General features: G+C 41.8%; 1 protein-coding gene across 1 annotated transcript in view; it reads left to right on the top strand.

Moving 5' to 3' along the window:
* The window catches only part of COL6A5 (collagen type VI alpha 5 chain), a 143,306-nt gene that overhangs the window by 81,381 nt on the left and 44,016 nt on the right, over positions 1-17,909 (top strand). The window contains exons 15-29 of the mRNA XM_082684413.1: positions 9-35; positions 146-190; positions 280-333; positions 2,222-2,284; positions 3,200-3,265; positions 3,720-3,773; positions 7,804-7,839; positions 8,325-8,387; positions 9,886-9,948; positions 11,000-11,062; positions 12,602-12,664; positions 14,145-14,195; positions 14,316-14,351; positions 15,747-15,809; positions 17,075-17,137. Coding sequence (XP_082540539.1) covers positions 9-35; positions 146-190; positions 280-333; positions 2,222-2,284; positions 3,200-3,265; positions 3,720-3,773; positions 7,804-7,839; positions 8,325-8,387; positions 9,886-9,948; positions 11,000-11,062; positions 12,602-12,664; positions 14,145-14,195; positions 14,316-14,351; positions 15,747-15,809; positions 17,075-17,137 — 810 coding nt within the window. The remainder of the gene's footprint in view (positions 1-8; positions 36-145; positions 191-279; positions 334-2,221; positions 2,285-3,199; positions 3,266-3,719; positions 3,774-7,803; positions 7,840-8,324; positions 8,388-9,885; positions 9,949-10,999; positions 11,063-12,601; positions 12,665-14,144; positions 14,196-14,315; positions 14,352-15,746; positions 15,810-17,074; positions 17,138-17,909) is intronic.

The raw sequence follows: 17,909 nt of genomic DNA, 5'->3' as shown, positions 1-17,909 counted from the left end.
TTTTACAGGGAATCAGAGGATTTTCTGGAAGTAAGGTACTGTAGTTGTCTTCTCAGTCCAATCCGATTTCCTGACGGGATTAGCTTCCCATTAAGCACGTGACAGAGCCCTCCTCTGACCCGAATGCACTCCTATTGTCCCTCAGGGAGAACAAGGAGAGGATGGGGTTGCCGGACTGGATGGGGAAGAGGTAAGCCATTTTTCAGGTATCACAACATGGTCAGGAGGTTGATGTATTTCTCTTTAAATGGGAATTTTGTTTTCCTTGACTTCCTTTAGGGTTTTCGTGGATTTCCTGGGGAAAAGGGAGAAAAAGGTGATCCAGGATCTCAGGTAACACTTTCGATACATCAAAGAAGAAGAATTTGGCAACAGGGACAGTCTTAACTGATGTGTGCCAGTGCTTCCTAGGGAGAAGTGTGACAGCTGACCTGACCATGCAGTGAAGTCCTGTTACTACCGAGTAGATGCTACATCCCCATTTGGGAATTTTCAGAAATTCCAGAGAGAGGGAGGCAAGGCATACAAGGTTCTTCTATGGGCATGTTCCTCAGAAATCTGAAAACGAATGTTTTTGCCTGTCAGTGGCTTCCATGTTCTCTTTATTGCACCAGGGGAAAAAAAGAAAACAACATAAAAGGCAAGAGAAAAATACAGAATTATTTTGATGACCTCTCTGTAGCAAATCACAGTGAAATTTTTTTTTTAATTTTAAATTCAATTCGATCTTTATTAACTTGTGCCTACCTGGTTCCAAGCAGCTCTGTTTTTTTGTTCTGATCCATTTATTCATCCAATATTTTTGAATACCTGGCATGTGCCAAGCACTGGGTTATGTGCTGAAGATTCAGAGATGAACCACACTTCCTTGTCTTCAAGGATCCTGGGACATTAGAAGACTGACATATTAATAGCCAAAGACAGTGCAGAATATGTTTGAGGCCATGTTGGCCCAGAGAAGGCACCTAACGCAGCAGAGTAGGGAGGAAGTCCAGGAAGTCTTCCTAGAGGAAATGATCCCTGAGCTGAAGATGAGAGGCATTAGCAAGACATGGAGGAAAGGCATTCCAGATAGAGGGAACAGCATAAGCAAAGACATGGAGGCTTGGGGGTACTGCAAGTTGAGCATCAGAGTACAGGTGGATGGAGGTGAGGTTCTAGAGGTAGTGGGAAGAGATTGGGAAGGCACTGGTAGGCCATGTGGAGGACTTGAGCTTTTAACCATTAAGCAATCAGGTGTCTTTGAAAGATTTTAAGTACAGGGACCACACATGAATTTGCCTATTAGAACTATTACTTGGCAGCGGTGTGGAGGATGTGTCAGAGATGACATAGATACAAGGCATAGATGAGAGAATCTGAAATAATCAAGGTGAGAAGTGATGAAGCCTTCAAGTAAAGCAACGCCAACGAGAACAGACAGAAGACATATTAAGGACATAGCAGGGCCCGGGCTGGAATGAGCAGCTAGAGTGCAGGATTTAAGAAAGTACTCCTTCTCAGAGATATGCAAAGTGTGAGTGTCTCCCTAAATTTTGCATCCTAGGTGACTTGCTTCTCTCACCCCAGTTCTGTCTCCAGGACATAAGATCTCTAGATCTAGGTGACCAGAAAAGCAGGAAATGAGGAGTCAGTCAAAATGCCTTCAAGTGCCCTGGTTTGGCAAAACTGAGTTGGGAACACTTGAGTTTGAGGTGACATGTGGAATACTCCTGTGAAGGTTTCCAGTGGGCAATTTAATTATAAACATCAAAAGTTTCTAGACTGGCTTCGATGTCCAATGTAATACTCACTCCCAATATATGACAATTTAAATTCAAATTAGTGACTGTAAAAAATTCTGTTCTTCATTTGTCCCAGCCACATTTCATGTGCTCAGTAGCCACATGTGGCTAGGGGCTACCATATTAGACAATGCAAATATGGAGCATTTCTATTACTGCAGAAAAGTTCTGTCAGATGGTGCTATGCTAGATCATGAGAAATTTCCCATTGCTCAGCCTCCCTATGGATAATCCTGACCATATAGGCTTAAAACTGCACTGAGTGCTGCCTAAGAAGTCTGAGGAAACTGACTGGGAGAGAAGAACATGGATCATTTTGTCCGATTAATTTTCTTGCCTCCAAAACACACATTTGACATTTTAACACCATTATAAAACCCTCATACAAGCTAACTCAGAAGCTCATATTCTTTTTTTTTTTTTTTTTTTTAAATCAGGGCAGCCCGGGTTCCAGAGGTCCCCCTGGGGAATATGGGGAGAAGGGCTTCCCAGGAGATTCTGTAAGTTACTTGGGTCTAGTTGGCTCTGAATTGCGTAGTTGCTCCAAATTCCTCTCTCCTTTTCCTTGTGTCTCCTGCTAAGCTGTAGATGAAGGCTTGTCTTGGGATTTGGAGTAGTAGCTGTTGACTGAGAAGTAACTGCTATGGAAAAAAATCTGTGTGCATCTGACCTTGGCTGATTATATTGGAAATTTGGAACTGGGAACTAAGGTTCCATCCTAATTATCCTTAATGTTACATTGAGACTATCAAGTTCATTTTGGGGAGAAATTTTCACAATGTTACTTATTGGGCTTCTAATCTTACAGATTCCCTATTTGCAGACTTGATCAGAAAGGAATCTTATTGCATCGCTAAGGAAGTAGTGTAAGCATGTTTTAACTAGTGCATCAGTGACGGTGCCAATACAGAGAAGAGAAAATCATCATGGTTTCATCAGACAGTCATTAGCAAACACTCTTAACACTTCATTTGTCACCAAACCCTCTTCATTCAAACTTAGGGAAATATTTTCATTTAAAAAAAAAAATCTATGAATTTCAAATATGGAGAATTTTCTCTCGCTTTTCCTCACTTAACCCAAATTAACACAAGATAAAACCAGAGGAGGAGACAAACCATAAAAGACTGTTAATCTCAGGAAATAAACTGAGGGTTGCTGGAGGGGAGAAGGATAGGAGGGGTAGGGTGGCTGAGTGATGCACACTGGGGAGGGTATGTGCTATGGTGAGTGCTGTGAATTGAGTAAGACTGATGAAACACCGACCTGTACCCCTGGGGCAAATAATACATTATATGTTAATAATTTAAAAAAAAAACAAATTAGCTTTCTATTTTAAAATTATACCATGGTATGTGAAAAAAAAAAAAGTTAATATTTCTTGGTTCTAAAATCCTTTTTAAATCTTCCTCCAGGGTGATCCAGGACAAAACAGTAACATCAAGGGACAAAAGGGCTCCAAAGGAGAACAAGGAAGACAAGTAATTGGATCCATTTTACACACATAGCATCTATAGATCTATTTATATATGTATGAATAACTCATTCTGTTACTGAGCTGAGACTTTCATAAAGTCTAAATTAATTACTTAGTAAAATATGTATCTCTTCTATAATTGAATAACAACCCTAAGTTCAGATTTCAAAGAGCTTTATTTCCTAAAACAAGACACATCTGTGGTGGGTTATAGTTCCACGGGTAAAATTATTAAGTTTCTGGCAGGTGATATTATACGGGGAAACTGATAGTTAGCAGTGCACGTTGCTATGCCATTTTCCTCTTTAACAGATACAGACCCAGTAGTGTTAATATGCAGACAGGTTCTAGCATGACACATTTGTTCTACTGTTTTAATAGTGCATGAAGTTTTTATGCTGATGTAGTTATTCAGAATCTTATCCCTTACGACCTTGGGGAAACAATTATATTTCTAGGGTAGAACTGGACAGAAAGGAACACCAGGCAGTCCTAATTCCAGAGGAAATAGGGTAAGTATGTTCTACGAACATTTATTTTCCCTCCTTTTCACCCGAAGGCGCCACAGAGGTATTCACAATATTTGCCAGTGCAGAGTTGGCTGGCCCAGGGCTGATACATCGGTGCTATTGTCATCTGGGGCCAGATGATATACGGGGCTATGATGTGCTTTTATAAGATGTGTCAGAGCAACGCTGTTTTCTACCCACTAGATGTCAGTAGCTCACGCCCCCCAAGTTGTGAGAGAGAAAATGTCTGCAGATTTTGCCAGATGTCTGGGATGAGGGTAGTGGTGAGGGAAGAGGACAAAATCACTCCTTGTTGAGAACTTCTGTGACAATCTGCCTTCCTCTTTCCGCCTTCCAGAAGCTTCAGAATATCTTTGGAGACAGTCGGTGCCTCTAACACGAAAGCCCTCCTCCAGTAGCTTAGCATCTTTGAGCTTCTCTAAGAATATGAATTGGATAAACATACTCTCTTTCTCTTCAAGTGTTGCCAATGGGAAAGAAAAGTCACTGATAAATTATTCCTGAAAAACACTGGTGACTAGGGCCAAGCCTGTGGCAACCTCTAGATTCTAGGACAACTTTGTAGCATCTCATGTGATACCAAGCCTAAAACAGGGATTTCCCCTTCTTTTTTAAGAACAAACAAGAAATCACTTTTTTTTATGGACTACTGAAGTGAGAGGTGACATTTCCAATGTGTTAGAAAACCTTTTATTGGGCACCTCGGTGGCTCAGTCACTTAAGCGTCTGCCTTCAGCTCAGGTGGTGATCCTGGTGTCCTGGGATCGAGTCAGGGGTCTGGCTCCGGGTTTTGTGAAGAGCCAGCTCCTCCCGTGACCTCTGCACCTCCCCCCACCCTCTGTCTCTCATGAATAAATAAATAAAATCTTAAAAGAATGAAACCCTTTTATCCTGCACTCAGAATGGAGAGTATGAAAAGACAATAATGTACAGCACCCTAGATCTATTTGACCCTAAGCTTTGTTCAAAAGGGAACCGAAAATAGTTGGCTTCTTTTTCTATTACAGACTTGGAGTCTTATCACCTTGAAGGCTGTGGCTGATTGCCTTTCTCTCTGGAATAGATAGTGGAGGAATGTGTTTTAATTCCTTTTCCCTTTGTTTATCTTGAATCATAGTTCTTAGGGATAAGATCTAGTCAGATGGCTTAGGCTTCTTGATGCTTCTGGTAAAAATTCTCTGGGACTCTGCCTGTCTTCTCCATATGCAAGAATTAAAATTAACCAGAGGAAGCAGCAGAGCAGCAAGATACACTACATGAGATAAATTTTTAAAGATAAGTACGGATTTTTGTTGGTTTAAGAGAAAATACTCTTAGTTTGAGATAGCTTTGTAACTGTCACCATCATTCAGGCACCTTTTAAAAAGAGATACTGGAGTGGGGTCGGGGGGGGGGGTTTACTACTTGGACAAACCAGCCAATGACTTGAAGTCACTTCAGAGACAGGAGGCTCTCAGCATCCCTCTCCTATCTTCACCAGCTTCCCCACCAAGCTCCTACCTTTGCAATCACTTTTCTTCTGAACTCTTCCCCCAGCTCTCCAGTGAAGGCCAGAGTTCTCTGTGAGGGTCAGAGGATCTTGAGTAGATAGATTCCGAGAACACAAGCAAGCGTGTAGGACACTGCCTCCTCTGGGATAGAAGACCCTTACGTGGGTTAGTTGTGCCAGCTGTTGCCAAAACAGTGGACTGATGTACTGAGAACCAGACGACTTGAAACGACAACATTACAGGCCCCTTGTTTTTGGCCTGCCACACACAAAAGCTTATAAATAGTAGTACTTCTAGCATTTATTCTGTGCCGGATCCTGATCAGATCACTTTCAAATATTAAATCTTCCTTAAAAACCTACTAGATAGATACTGTTATTATATCCATTTTATAGAAGAGAATAATCAAGAACCCTTGAGCAGCTTGCCCAAGACCAGGATAAGTAGCAAGTAGCAGAACTGGGGTTTGAACCCAGACCATCTCACTCCAGAGTCCAGGGTCCTAACCTCCTGGCTAAGGCGTATTGCACAGTTATTCTGCACCGCACAGGCTTTAAAGGGCAGTGTTGAGCTCAAGAGTGCCGGACTTCTAAAGACACGTCCCTAACCACTGTGCAATATTGTCTGTATGCAGAATAAATGCTCTTTTACCCTTTTTTTAAAAAATTTCTTTTCAGAGTAACAGTATTCATTGTTTTTGCACCACACCCAGTGCTCCATGCAGTACATGCCCTCCTTAATACCCACCACCAGGCTCCCCCAACCTCCCCCCACCCCCGCCCCTTCAAAACCCTCAGGTTTGTTTTTCAGAGTCCATAGTCTCTCATGGTTCACCTCCCCTTCCAATTTCCCTCAACTCCTTTCTCCTCTCCATCTCCCCATGTCCTCCATGTTATTTGTTATGCTCCACAAATAAGTGAAACCATATGATAATTGACTCTCTCTGCTTGACCTATTTCACTCAGCATAATCTCTTCCAGTCCCGTCCATGTTGCTATAATGGACGAAGGGATAAGGAAGATGTGGTCCATATACACTATGGAGTATATTGCCTCTTTTACCCTTTTTAAGGGAGTTATGACATCACAGGGTAACAGTGGCCTCAACTGCCTTTTGCTAGTTCTTCTCTGCTTTCGTATGTCAAGAGCTTTATTACATACATCAAGGTACAAAGAGCTGACCAGGTACAATGGGTAACTTCTCCCAAAGTGCATTTGCATTTTGATAGGAGAGTCCCTGAGTGGGGGAAGCAGAACCCCAGTGGAAGAATTCCAATCATCAGCCAACCTGGTAGAGATGATACTTGGTTAGGAAGTTCATTCAAAGGAACTCCAGAAGGTAGGCAGTTGAAAGAAAACCGATTCTCAAATGATTTCCATGGCTACCTTTCTGAATGCATGAATAGAATTTTTAAATTTATTTTATTATTATTATTATTATCATTGATTTTTTTAAAATTTAAATTCAATTAGCCAACATATAGTAAATCATTAGTTTCAGGTGTAGTGTTCAATAGTTCATAGAATTTTTTAAAAGTCTTTAGGAGGACACATGATGTAATGAGCACTGGGTGTTATATAAGATGGGTGAATAACTGACCTCTATCTCTGAAACTAATAATCCATTATATGTTAATTAGTTGAATTTAAATAAAAATTTTAAAAGATGAAGTCTTTGTCTTGTACCTAAAGTAGTCATAGTTAGTTGTTTATCACAAATTGATGGTTGAGATGCTCCACAGCTTGCTCAAAGGAGCAGAGGTGAGGAGGCCGTGAAGGAACAGATTTTATTGTTGCTGTTTAGGGGGAAAGAAATTAGGATCTAGGGTCTGAATCATCTGCATTGATCACTCGCTGGAAAGGACAGGGTGTGGCAAAGGAGCCACTAGAGGGAGAGCCTGAGCTGACAACGTGGAGCTCGCTTCTGGTTAAGTGCAGATTTCCCAGCGTCAGAGATCAGCCCCTTTCTCAGGTGAGCGTGGCAGGGCCATTGAACTGCCATGTAGTTGAGCAGACCCACAGCCGTTTCCTTCTTGCAGATTTCCATGAAAACAGACCTCAGTGGGCCCATGAGAAGCGCTGAATATGACAATTTCTCTTCTCCCCTGAGATACATGCAGGGCCTCGGACAGAGGGATGGACAGGATACAGCTTATCCTCACGTAGGAAGCATCTGATTAGCAGACAGTACTTTGTGGGATTTGTTGAAGAGGGGAAGATAGAAGACAGCTTCTTCAGAATGATTTGATTCTCTAAACAGCTTCCTGAATAATTGTCAGAGGCAGTTAGATGAGCTGGATCTGTAATGACTTTCAGATTGGTTTTCAATCAATCCCCCAAATGTTAGTCTATAATGAAGTGCCCAGTGTGAAAACTTGTCTTTGGGAAGTGCCTCAGGGAAGCCACTTCTGTGAGCTACTCATTACTTATGTCTGTCAGGGAATCAAACAGGCTGGTCTGCCTCTAAAGGATGCTCCATCTGGATACATACACAACACTAACACTTTGCCTTTTCTGTTCCAGGGAAGGGAAGGCCAACGGGGGCCCCCAGGTGCCTCTGTAAGTACCCTTTACCTCCTGCCCTCCGTGGTAGACAGTTCAAGGAGGTTCCTCATATGCAGATGGCTCTGGGAATGAATGAGCATTTGACAAGGACATTGTAGGAAGTGCAGAGCGTGGGACATGGCCCCACCAATGGAGGGAAACACTAGTTCAGCTGCCAGAAACTGGACAGGCCTGGCCTAAGGCAGAACCCTCTTCACAGACACCTCCTAGACCAGAAGACCTGCTGTCTGTTTGCCTGCTTTTCACCCACACTGCAGATCGACTGCACAAGGGTGCCATTCTTTACTAGAATCAGAAAAGATCTTGTGTTCATTTTTTAGTATGGGAAAGAGTAAAATCCTAGGCCAAGTAAGGGGTGAGCCAAGATTCAGTCACAATAGTACCCATGTACTATATATTATAGTACTAGATAGTATAAAGAGAGAATGTATATGGAAACTGTATGGAAAAAGTGTTAACACTGAAAATTTGTTCACCAGGGCGAGCCGGGAAATCGTGGACCTCAAGGCCTTCCGGGAACCAACGGATTACAAGGCCCACAGGTGTGTTCAAGAATTTCCTAAATATTGATAAATAATGCTGGGTTATCCTGATGGGAAGAGGGTTGGTAGTTCTGTATAAAAATAAATAACTGAGAAATGTTGACTCTGCTCCCGCCTTCTTCCATGGACCATGTTTCTGGAATTCAACATTTCCCATCATGGGAGAGTGATTTTGTTCCATCGAACCTGCTCCTATTTTGAACGGAGAAAATGGATGCTCTTGCGTTCACCACTGTTGTTATCAGCTTGTTAGTAATAATGAATTATTAAGACCTTAGTATTATATTAGTAATGAATATCAGAATCAACAAATTGGTTTTCCTTAATGGAAGGCCTGCACACAGATCCCATGAAGGAAAGTTAGGAATTGGAAACTATTATTTAACTCATCTAAAGCTAATTCACACAAGGTGAGTGTCCTTTGAGAATATTAATGATAGAGCTTTACATGAGCCATTTTTTCTTGGCAATATCATTACTGATATGAGCACTGGAGTCTGGACATCTCTGTCTTCCTTCCATGTTGGAAAGATGCTTGGGCTCATCCCTAGGTAATGGCCTTGGAAACAGGAGTATTCAGTTACCTTATGGGTCCCACTTTAAGCCAGAACTTGCCTGGAAGGTGTGCATAGATCTGAGGCCTTCTCAAAAGTTCATTTTTCTTTTAGGAGGTTTCATATGATTCACATTAAGGCAGAATTTGGTATTCTCTTGAGGGTTCTGGGGTTCCTAAACCAAGCCACCAGTTAGCAAATCCTTTAGGTTAAGTAACCATGGGATCAGTCCTGATCTATCCCCAGGCCTTGTAGGGAGAGAGGAGACATTACCTCAGCTACTCCAGGGTCCCTTTGATACTTAGGGAGTGAACCACATCTAGTCCAGTGGGTGCAAACCACCATTTGCACTGGGCAGCTGGGGCCATTTTATAGCTGGCACTTTGGTGAGAGCACAGTTGACCAGCACCTCTAGTTTTTTCTTCTGTGTGAGAGATCTAGACATGAATCCTGTGGCAAATATAGTATGTACACATGTATTTGATGGTAAATGAAGTTGAAAATGTATTTACGTTCCTCTGCTAAATGTCCTTTTGTGGGAACTTGAAACAACTTTGTTCTCTATTTTACAAATTGATGGTGAGCGCTCTGGCCCAGGTAACCTGCCCCAGCAAAGAATCCATATAACTGTTGTTTACCTCTTACTTCCTTCTTCTGAGGGTTTTATTTCTCCCTTTGGTTTCTTTTCCATGTCTCCCTGTCAGAGTGGGATGACAGTCTGGACCCAGGCAGAGATTCCTTGATAAGTTCTGTACCACTAAGTCTGGTCCTCCCTTCCATTCCTATTGTAAGATATGCTTAAACTCAGAATTAAAAGGTTACTTGAAGGGTTGGAACAGTGCCTTTCTGTGGATGTTTCAAAAGTACATTTCCTCTGCTTCATTATACCATGCTTCATTTATTTATTATTTATTTATTTATTTATTTATTTATGACCACCGAAGGGGTTGGATGGAATTCCTGGCAGAAAAGGAGAGAAGGGAAGCGAGGGGCATAAAGGACCACAGGTGAGTGACCCAGGAACCGTAGAGTCAGTGGCCTCCAGCAACACCATTTCTTCCTCCTTCAAAAACATCATCTTCTGTAGTTTATTTTATATTATGTATATATGGGGTATTTTATTTTTCAATTAACTTGGAACAGACTTGGGACAAAAAACTGGGGACAGATTCTTAGCACAACTCCGATTCCTTGCATGTCTCTTAAGCCCTCCTCTTTCTCCTGCCACTGGGGTTTTACTGCGAAGGTACAGACCCACTGCGTCAGCCTGAAGAAAGCATTTGCAAGAAGACGAATTGTGCGGACTTGTGAACATTTCGAAACCCAGTACACTATTCTGGTTTTTCTAAATTTAAAAAATCTATCTGTGCCACGCGTTTCTCCATTGATTGTAGATATTTGAAATTGACTCTACAAAGATCCCTCACTACCCAAATTGATTTGATTTCTCAGTTCAGCTTTGAATTCACCCTCTCAATCTATTTGGCCCTGAGTTTCTGACAGTGAGTAATGACAGTTGGGATGGTGAGGGATTCCTATGAAAAATGTTTTGGAACTGCTCAGTTCTTCAGCTCCAATAGTGGGAGCTCAGAAGGCTAGGAATATGTGTGTTTGCCTAGTTACTGTCCTAGCATGTTTGTGGAGGACACTTTCGTCCATTTGCAGATTGGGACTGAAACACATTCTTCTTTGGATGTGTGCATGGCACAGTGCACGCAAATGACAATATCTCGTCCTCACACAATCAGTACATTACAACAAGTCTGCTGCACTTAGAACTAACATTTGTCATGTCAAGGGCACCTTTTCTGTTTTTCACTAAGGCCCCATATGGACCAGCGGTATCCCCGCAGAGGAAGACTTGTGGTCCTCTACACAGCAGCATACCCTGAGTCACCTGCTTTGCGGCAGATGTCTCTCCCTGCTGGGGGGCTGGGTCTCTTGTTAAGGAGTCATCAAGGAGCTGCTGGAAATGACATGAAGAAAAGCAAAACTAATCTAATGGGTTTTCTAAGAATTGCTACAGGGCCAACATATGTGTCTCACAATTTCATTCAGGGCTCTTCCGGGCCAGTGGGAGCTAAAGGGAACATCGGAAGTCCTGGGCCTTCTGGGAAAAAAGTAAGTGTTATCTCTTTAAGATGTGAAATACTGAGAAAAAAAAAGTACCTCCCTTCTTTTCTGGATTTCCATTTTTCCATCAACCACCCACTGGCTTTCTGCTGATACATTCTTTAGCTTCCATTGAGCAAAGAATTTCTAACTGCTTATCTCTTCCCGTTTCACTAGAGAGACACAGTGATCTCATACATCATGAAACAACTCTGAAAAACTCTCCTCACCTCCTTGGTGTCCTGAATGCATGAGTGTGTGTGATGACGGAGTCCAGCAGGGGGCTGAGGGGTGTGCAGACTCAAATCTGTCTGTGCGTACGGTTCTCTAACTCACCCGTCTCTGATGTGGCTCTGTGGGAGACTGTCAGACTGCAGACTGTAGGCCCATTTAGAAGCCCATTCCCCTGTTTCAGACCTCTCAGGTGGCTCCCTGCTCTGGGGCCAACTTCTTGGGCCTGGCACCTGGGTGGTCACAGTAGGGGCCAAGCTCAGAAGGGCCCCAGGCTTGGTTTAATGCTGTGCTGTCACCATCTTGGAAGTCTCCGTATTTGAGGATGGGGCCTATGATTTTGTTGTGCACTGAGCCCCATAAATTATGCAGCCTGTCTTAACCTCCGTGTGGCTCTTTGGAGAATCCAAACTCTAATGTAGTTTAGAAGGCCCTTGGAAGGGGAGGTGAACCATGAGAGACTATGGACTCTGAAAAACAATCTGAGGGTTTTGAAGGGGCAGGGGGTGGGAGGTTGGGGTACCAGGTGGTGGGTATTGGAGAGGACACGGATTGCATGGAGCACTGGGTGTGGTGCAAAAACAATGAATACTGTTACGCTGAAAATAAATTTAAAAAATTAAAAAATAAATAAAACTATGATAAACATCTTAAAAAAAAAAAAAAAGAAGGCCCTCTGACACTGTTTAGTTCTGAGGTTTCAGAGCTCTTCTCCCTCCTGCCTGCCTGCCCAGGCTTCTCATCAATGGCTTCCCTCCACCCAGACCATCCTCTCTCCTCCCGAATCCTTCTTCTGGCTTACCTAACTCAGCTTTCAAGCCCCAGTGCCCCTGCTCCTTCCCTTCAGCCAGCCCTCTTCCCTGGCCCCACCAAACCCAATTCAGAGGCCCTTCTTCTTGGCTGCCACGGGCCCCTGAGTTTATAGCTGCCTGTCTAATCATCTCTCTTCCCAACCACACTATTGTTGGCAAGGGCAGGACCACATCTATCTTGTTCGACAGTTTATTTTCCAGGAGAGTAAATACGTGTTGGATGGGCAAACACATCAACCAATGAATCGACTTGCCCCGGAGTAGATCTTCCACGCTTTGCCTCCTCCTTCCGTCCTTGTATCACATGGGGAAAGCAGTGCTTGCACACGGCCTTGGGCTGTGCTGCTGTTTCCTACTCTCCACTGGACACATTGTCACTGGTTTCCTACACCCCATCTCCTTGTTGAACCCTCCCTGAGAGGCTTGAGTCTCCCTTCGCAACTTCCTGTGGTAGCAGCTGGGTTTGATTTTACTGATCTGAAGTTCTTCTTGTCTCACTCACTAGGGAGAACCTGGAATTCTTGGAGATCCAGGGCCAATGGGGCAAGTCGGACAGAGAGGAAGACAGGTATGACATTTAGGACCCTTACCTTTCCACTACTCCAAGTGCTCAGTTCTGTGGTAAAGACAAGGGGACTGATGCCATCAGCCTAAGCACCTGGGGTATCGAAAGATATTTTAGGGCCTCCTAGGAAGATGCAGGGGACATACTCCCAACCTCTGCAGCTCTCATTCTATAGCTAGTCTGTCTGTTAAAGCTAGGGGAAACAGCTAGAGGGAAAGGGGGCACACAGAGAGGATAATGGGTAAGTCACAGCCGGACATTTCAATATTTTCACAACCGATACAGCCATATAGATGCATGGCGTTTGAAAAACAGCACTACCCACATCTCTCCCTGTCTTGCAAAACTCTAGGGCAACAACAAGAAGAGGGGAGTAGAGCCAAAGAATGAACCAGTTGTTCTAGTAGCTCTGGACATACCAGCGTCTCTGTCCAATATAGGAGCAGCCAATATAGGAGCAGCCAATATAGGAGACATTTTTTCCTTTCTTTTCGAAAATGATGTTTATTATAAATGTTACATGTAGAAACTGTAGAAAATTTACCAAGCATAAGAGATGGTAAATAGGGAAGAAAAATTACCCATCATCTCACTATTTTGAAATATATATTAACATCCTAGAGATAACCCCCAAAATTGCTCAATTTTCCCCTCATACCAATATATCATGAGCATATTTCCATGTCATTACATTACTTTTAATAGCTTCAAAATATTCCACTGAATGTATATACCTTAGTTCATTTGGCCAATCTCTTGCTATTAAATACCTGACTTGTTTTCATTTTTTACGGTCATAAACAGCACAGCAATGAACATTCTTGTATCTAACTAAATTTGGGGGCAAAAATCATAATTTCTATGTAGAAATTTCTAGAAATAGCATAACTGGTTCAAAGAATATATGCCTATTTAAGTGAGGCTTTGAACTCTTTCTCACAGTGGCCTCAGGAATATTCAAATGATATACGCCCTCATGTGTTATGTAGGAGAATGCATGCTTCAGGGCACCCACACCCACAGTGGGTTTTGTCATTTTCTTTTTTTTGATCTTTACCAATTTTATTAACGAAAAATAGCATCTCCTTACTGTTTCAGATTGCATTTCTTTGGTTACTAGTGAGGAGGACAGTTTTTCATATGTTTATCAGCCGTTAGCAATTTTGCTTTGGGGAAATTCCTCAGCCATGTCCTTCCTTTCAATCAGCTCCTAATATTCCAGGCAAGTAAATGTCACTGACTCCCTTGGTCCTGACTGGTCTTCCCTCTGTTTCCTACAATGTTTGCAGAGCGGAGCTGGCCAAAGTACCAGGGCACATAACAAGAAGTGAGGAAAACCCAGCAATGCTCATGTACCCAGAGCACAAGATCACTGATAAGGCCCCCTCTACCTGCAAGTCCCTAGTGCTTATCTCCTGCTACCAGTATAGATTGCAATTAAATTTCACTTTTGAGAGATTAAAATGAACTGGTATGTTCACAGGGGGATTACGGCATCCCAGGCTATGGTCAAATGGGACGAAAAGGAGTAAAGGTAAATATGGAAAGTAATTATTTCTTTAACTGACGAAACAAACCTAAATAATATAAGAAGAAATGATCGTACTGCAGGAGTGGCCTGTTGATCCATTATGTTCTCTTCTGCGAATTGTAGGGCCCAAGAGGATTCCCTGGAGATATGGGTCAAAAGGTACTGTGCACATGACCTTGTTTTGAAACTACCATGATCTTAACTTTCTACTTGAGAATTAAGGTTAAAAAAAAAAAAAAAAAACCAAAAAGCAAAAAAGCAGGACAGTTGTTTTTCCAGGGCTTCATGAATAAAGGATGATACTTAACTCCTATGGATCTTTAAACTGGAAAAGACTCTCCTGTCCTTCATTGTCTGATGTCCCTGGTCTTGAAACTCTACCTCTAGACCTGCTCTCAAGTCTAGTCCTCTGTCCTCTTGATTTCTCTGCCTGGGGAAACTCATTTCAAACTCTTGGCTTCAGCTATTGATGTTTGTTCTTTGTCATTGTGGCCTTTGCTTCCCATTGCCTGGAAGGTGGCAACATTCTTCTCATGGTCTCTATTTCCACCTTCTCCCTGCTTCGGTTAGTCCTAAACACTGCTCTCACTTGGTGTCTTCTTCAGTGTGACATACACATGTTCCTCTCCTGAACAGTTTCCAGAATTCCTCATTGTCTCCCAGATTGAACTCTAGGACAAATCTGGAGAGGACAGAACCTCTGCATTCTGTCACCAGGCACACCTTCCATTTCCATCTGAGCAGCTCCTGTTATGTCGTTCTTATACACTGGAATTCTGGATTGAGATAGATAGATTGATTTCTTTCTTTCAAGTGTCCTGTCCAGAAGAGTGTCTCCCAATAGTTGGTCCTCAAATTAAAATACAAAATATTGATTACAAGAAATTGAAGTCCAATCAAATCAAATCAACTACAGAAAAGCAGCCAGTTTTTGAATCTTCTTAAAAGTGCTTTGAATGGTTGAAGTGCCAGAAGAAATTCTTTTCTTAACTAGAGAAGAGTGCAAGAGAGAAGTATATAAATAAGTGTTAGGACAAGAGTTCTCTTTGTAGAAGACCAATTTTCTAATTTACTGATAAAAGGAGAAAGTTAGCATATTTCAGTTTAGGGATAAACATGAAATTAGTTTTTTGATAAATAGGTACTAAAATTCATTTTCTACCAAGGTCAGAGTAAATTTTTTTTTAACCTTCAGCTTTTTCAGAATGATTCAAGAATTTAGGAAGTAATTAATTATTTAGTATTTTCTATAGTTAATACTCCATATGTTTTCCTGGATTTTCAAGCATTTTTTCCTTTAGATGTTTTAAAAAACGATTGGGTAGACATTGCCTTGGTAATTATTGCATAAATATTTGTATTCTTAGAAAATTAAAAATAGTTTGGAGAATAATTAAGTTTATCAATGACTGAGTTCCAAGCAACAGGACAAGGTGACATTTAACGTTTAAGATACAGTATAGTTATAAGATCAATTAAGTATTAGAGAGAATTACTTTTATTCTTTAATAGCAAATATTTTAATATATTGATTCCATATATCTGAATCTTTAGGGTGCTGTCGGTGATCGTGGAATTCCTGGGGGCCCTGGACCCAAAGGATTTAGGGGATTAACAGTAAGTGGCTTATAATTCCAGAAATAATAAATGTTTCTTTGGAAGACCCTGGCTTTTATGTGTAATAATAAATGTGGATTATTGATCTAACCCAGGGGCATCTGAAATGCCATTCCCAGGCTGTGTGACCTTTACCACACCTTTTCAGAGTCTCTATTTCTGTAACATGAGACTTGAACTTGACACCAAAGATCACTTTCAGCTCTAAAATTCTATGGTTCCATGAATCTGAACTATTTTAAAGATTTATAGATTGATAACTGGCTGTTCCAAGAAATGTCAGTGCCTTCCAATATTTTCTAAGGCATATATTAAAGTCCAGAATATTAACCCTGAGCAGAAATGCAGCTGACATCTTCCCACTGTGTCCCTCAGAGTTTTCTGACAATTCTACCACCCATGACCAAGGTCATCTCAGGCATTCATTTTAAAGAAGGCTGTTGAGATCTTCTAATTAGCCAAGTGTAGAGTAAAATATTACAGATTTTTTAAAAAACAAAATGCTGAGACAAGCATCTTTTTACTTTGAAGCGGGAGTGTAATATCAGTGATCATTATCAGCATGAAAGAGATGCAATTCAACAGATATTTTCTGGATAAATTTCATTAGCGTCCATATCCATCACCTTGAAGTATGGGAGTGACACAGCCCACCCGTGTCCTCTTATGTATGTGGAGAATTATTTTTTGTATTGGATCCTTTGCAGATAGGAAGTTTTTAATTAGATCTTTGTGTGCGCTAGTATATTTGCTTTTTTTTTTTTTTTAGCACCAATTCTAGTTTATGACTAATTCAGATCAATTGCACAGCCAGTGCCAGAGCAAAGTATATCACTAAATGGAGAGGCTAAGAGGAAAAGGGAGGTTTTCCAATGGTTGAGAATGGCTATTTACATTATAAGTAAGGAATTTACTTGACTTGAATAGTTGCTTTCTTTAAAGACATTTTTTTGGGGGGGGGGAAGGGATGCTTGGGTGGCTCAGTAGGTTAAGTGTCTGACTCCTGATTTCATTCATAATCAGTTCATAATTTCAGCTCATAATCTCAGGTCATGGGTTCAAGCCTCACATCAGGCTTGTGCTCAGCCCTGAGTCTGCTTGAGATTCTCACTCTTCCTCTCCCTTTGCCCCTCCCCCAGATCATGCACTCTCTAAATAAATAAAATCTTTAAAAAAGTGTTTTTGAAGTAGAAAGTATCATTAAAACTGAGGTGGTTTCCATGGATATAAACAGTGTGGAAACTAAAGCATGTTCTTATCTGCAGCTCACTGTAGGCCTGAAAGGTGAACAGGGACCTCCAGGACCCCCGGGCCCTCCTGGACAGAGAGTAAGTACACCGCTAGAACTCAGTAGCCTGTGCTCGTTTTTAGGATGTTCCCCGGAGGGGCACAGTTTTCAAGTCAGAGCACTGGTTCCAGTCCAAGTTCTGCTTCTTGCTAGCTGTGTGCCGTGGGGCTGGTCAACCTGCTCTCTCAGTTTACTTCTAAAATGGGACAACAGATCCTGTCCTACCACCTTAAAGGGTAGGAGTGAGGACCAGATTCTCAAATATGAGCACTCTTTGTGACTGATAAAGTTCAGTGCAAATATTAGCTATTACTGTTATTTTTTTTTACTATAGTTCTAAAGTAGGAATGGGAATATGGAAGAAGCTCCATAAAGGTCTCCTGGTAAAGTTTAGCATGCAAGACAAGTTGATAGTTTCCCCAGTCACTGCCGTTGCCTCCCCATCTTCAAAATGTAGACTCCAGAGACATCGGGAATTATAACCGCAGCTTCCTACTATGATTCCACTGCAAGAAAAATGTCACCTCTGGGAGCATTCCCCGGCAGAGTCAGGCCCATCTCCCAGTGATGAAACATCCATATCTCTATTTCACTGCCTCTCCTGTTATCATAATGATTTATTTACACATCTCTATCCCCTGATGAGCATAGTTAGGTAAGAGCTAAAAGTTGCCAGCACCTGGGTTTGTGTAGAGGTGTAGGAAGCATTGTGTATAGAGCAGAGAGACAGTCCATCTTGTTCTGTGCACCCTGAGTGTTTTGTGACTACCTGGAGTTCTTCAACTTGGGACCTTAGAGAGAAAACAAAAGCA

This window comes from Mustela nivalis (genome assembly GCF_964662115.1).
Source record: "Mustela nivalis genome assembly, chromosome: 1".
NCBI lineage: Eukaryota > Metazoa > Chordata > Mammalia > Carnivora > Mustelidae > Mustela > Mustela nivalis.
This window is presented reverse-complemented; position numbering and strand designations above follow the sequence as displayed.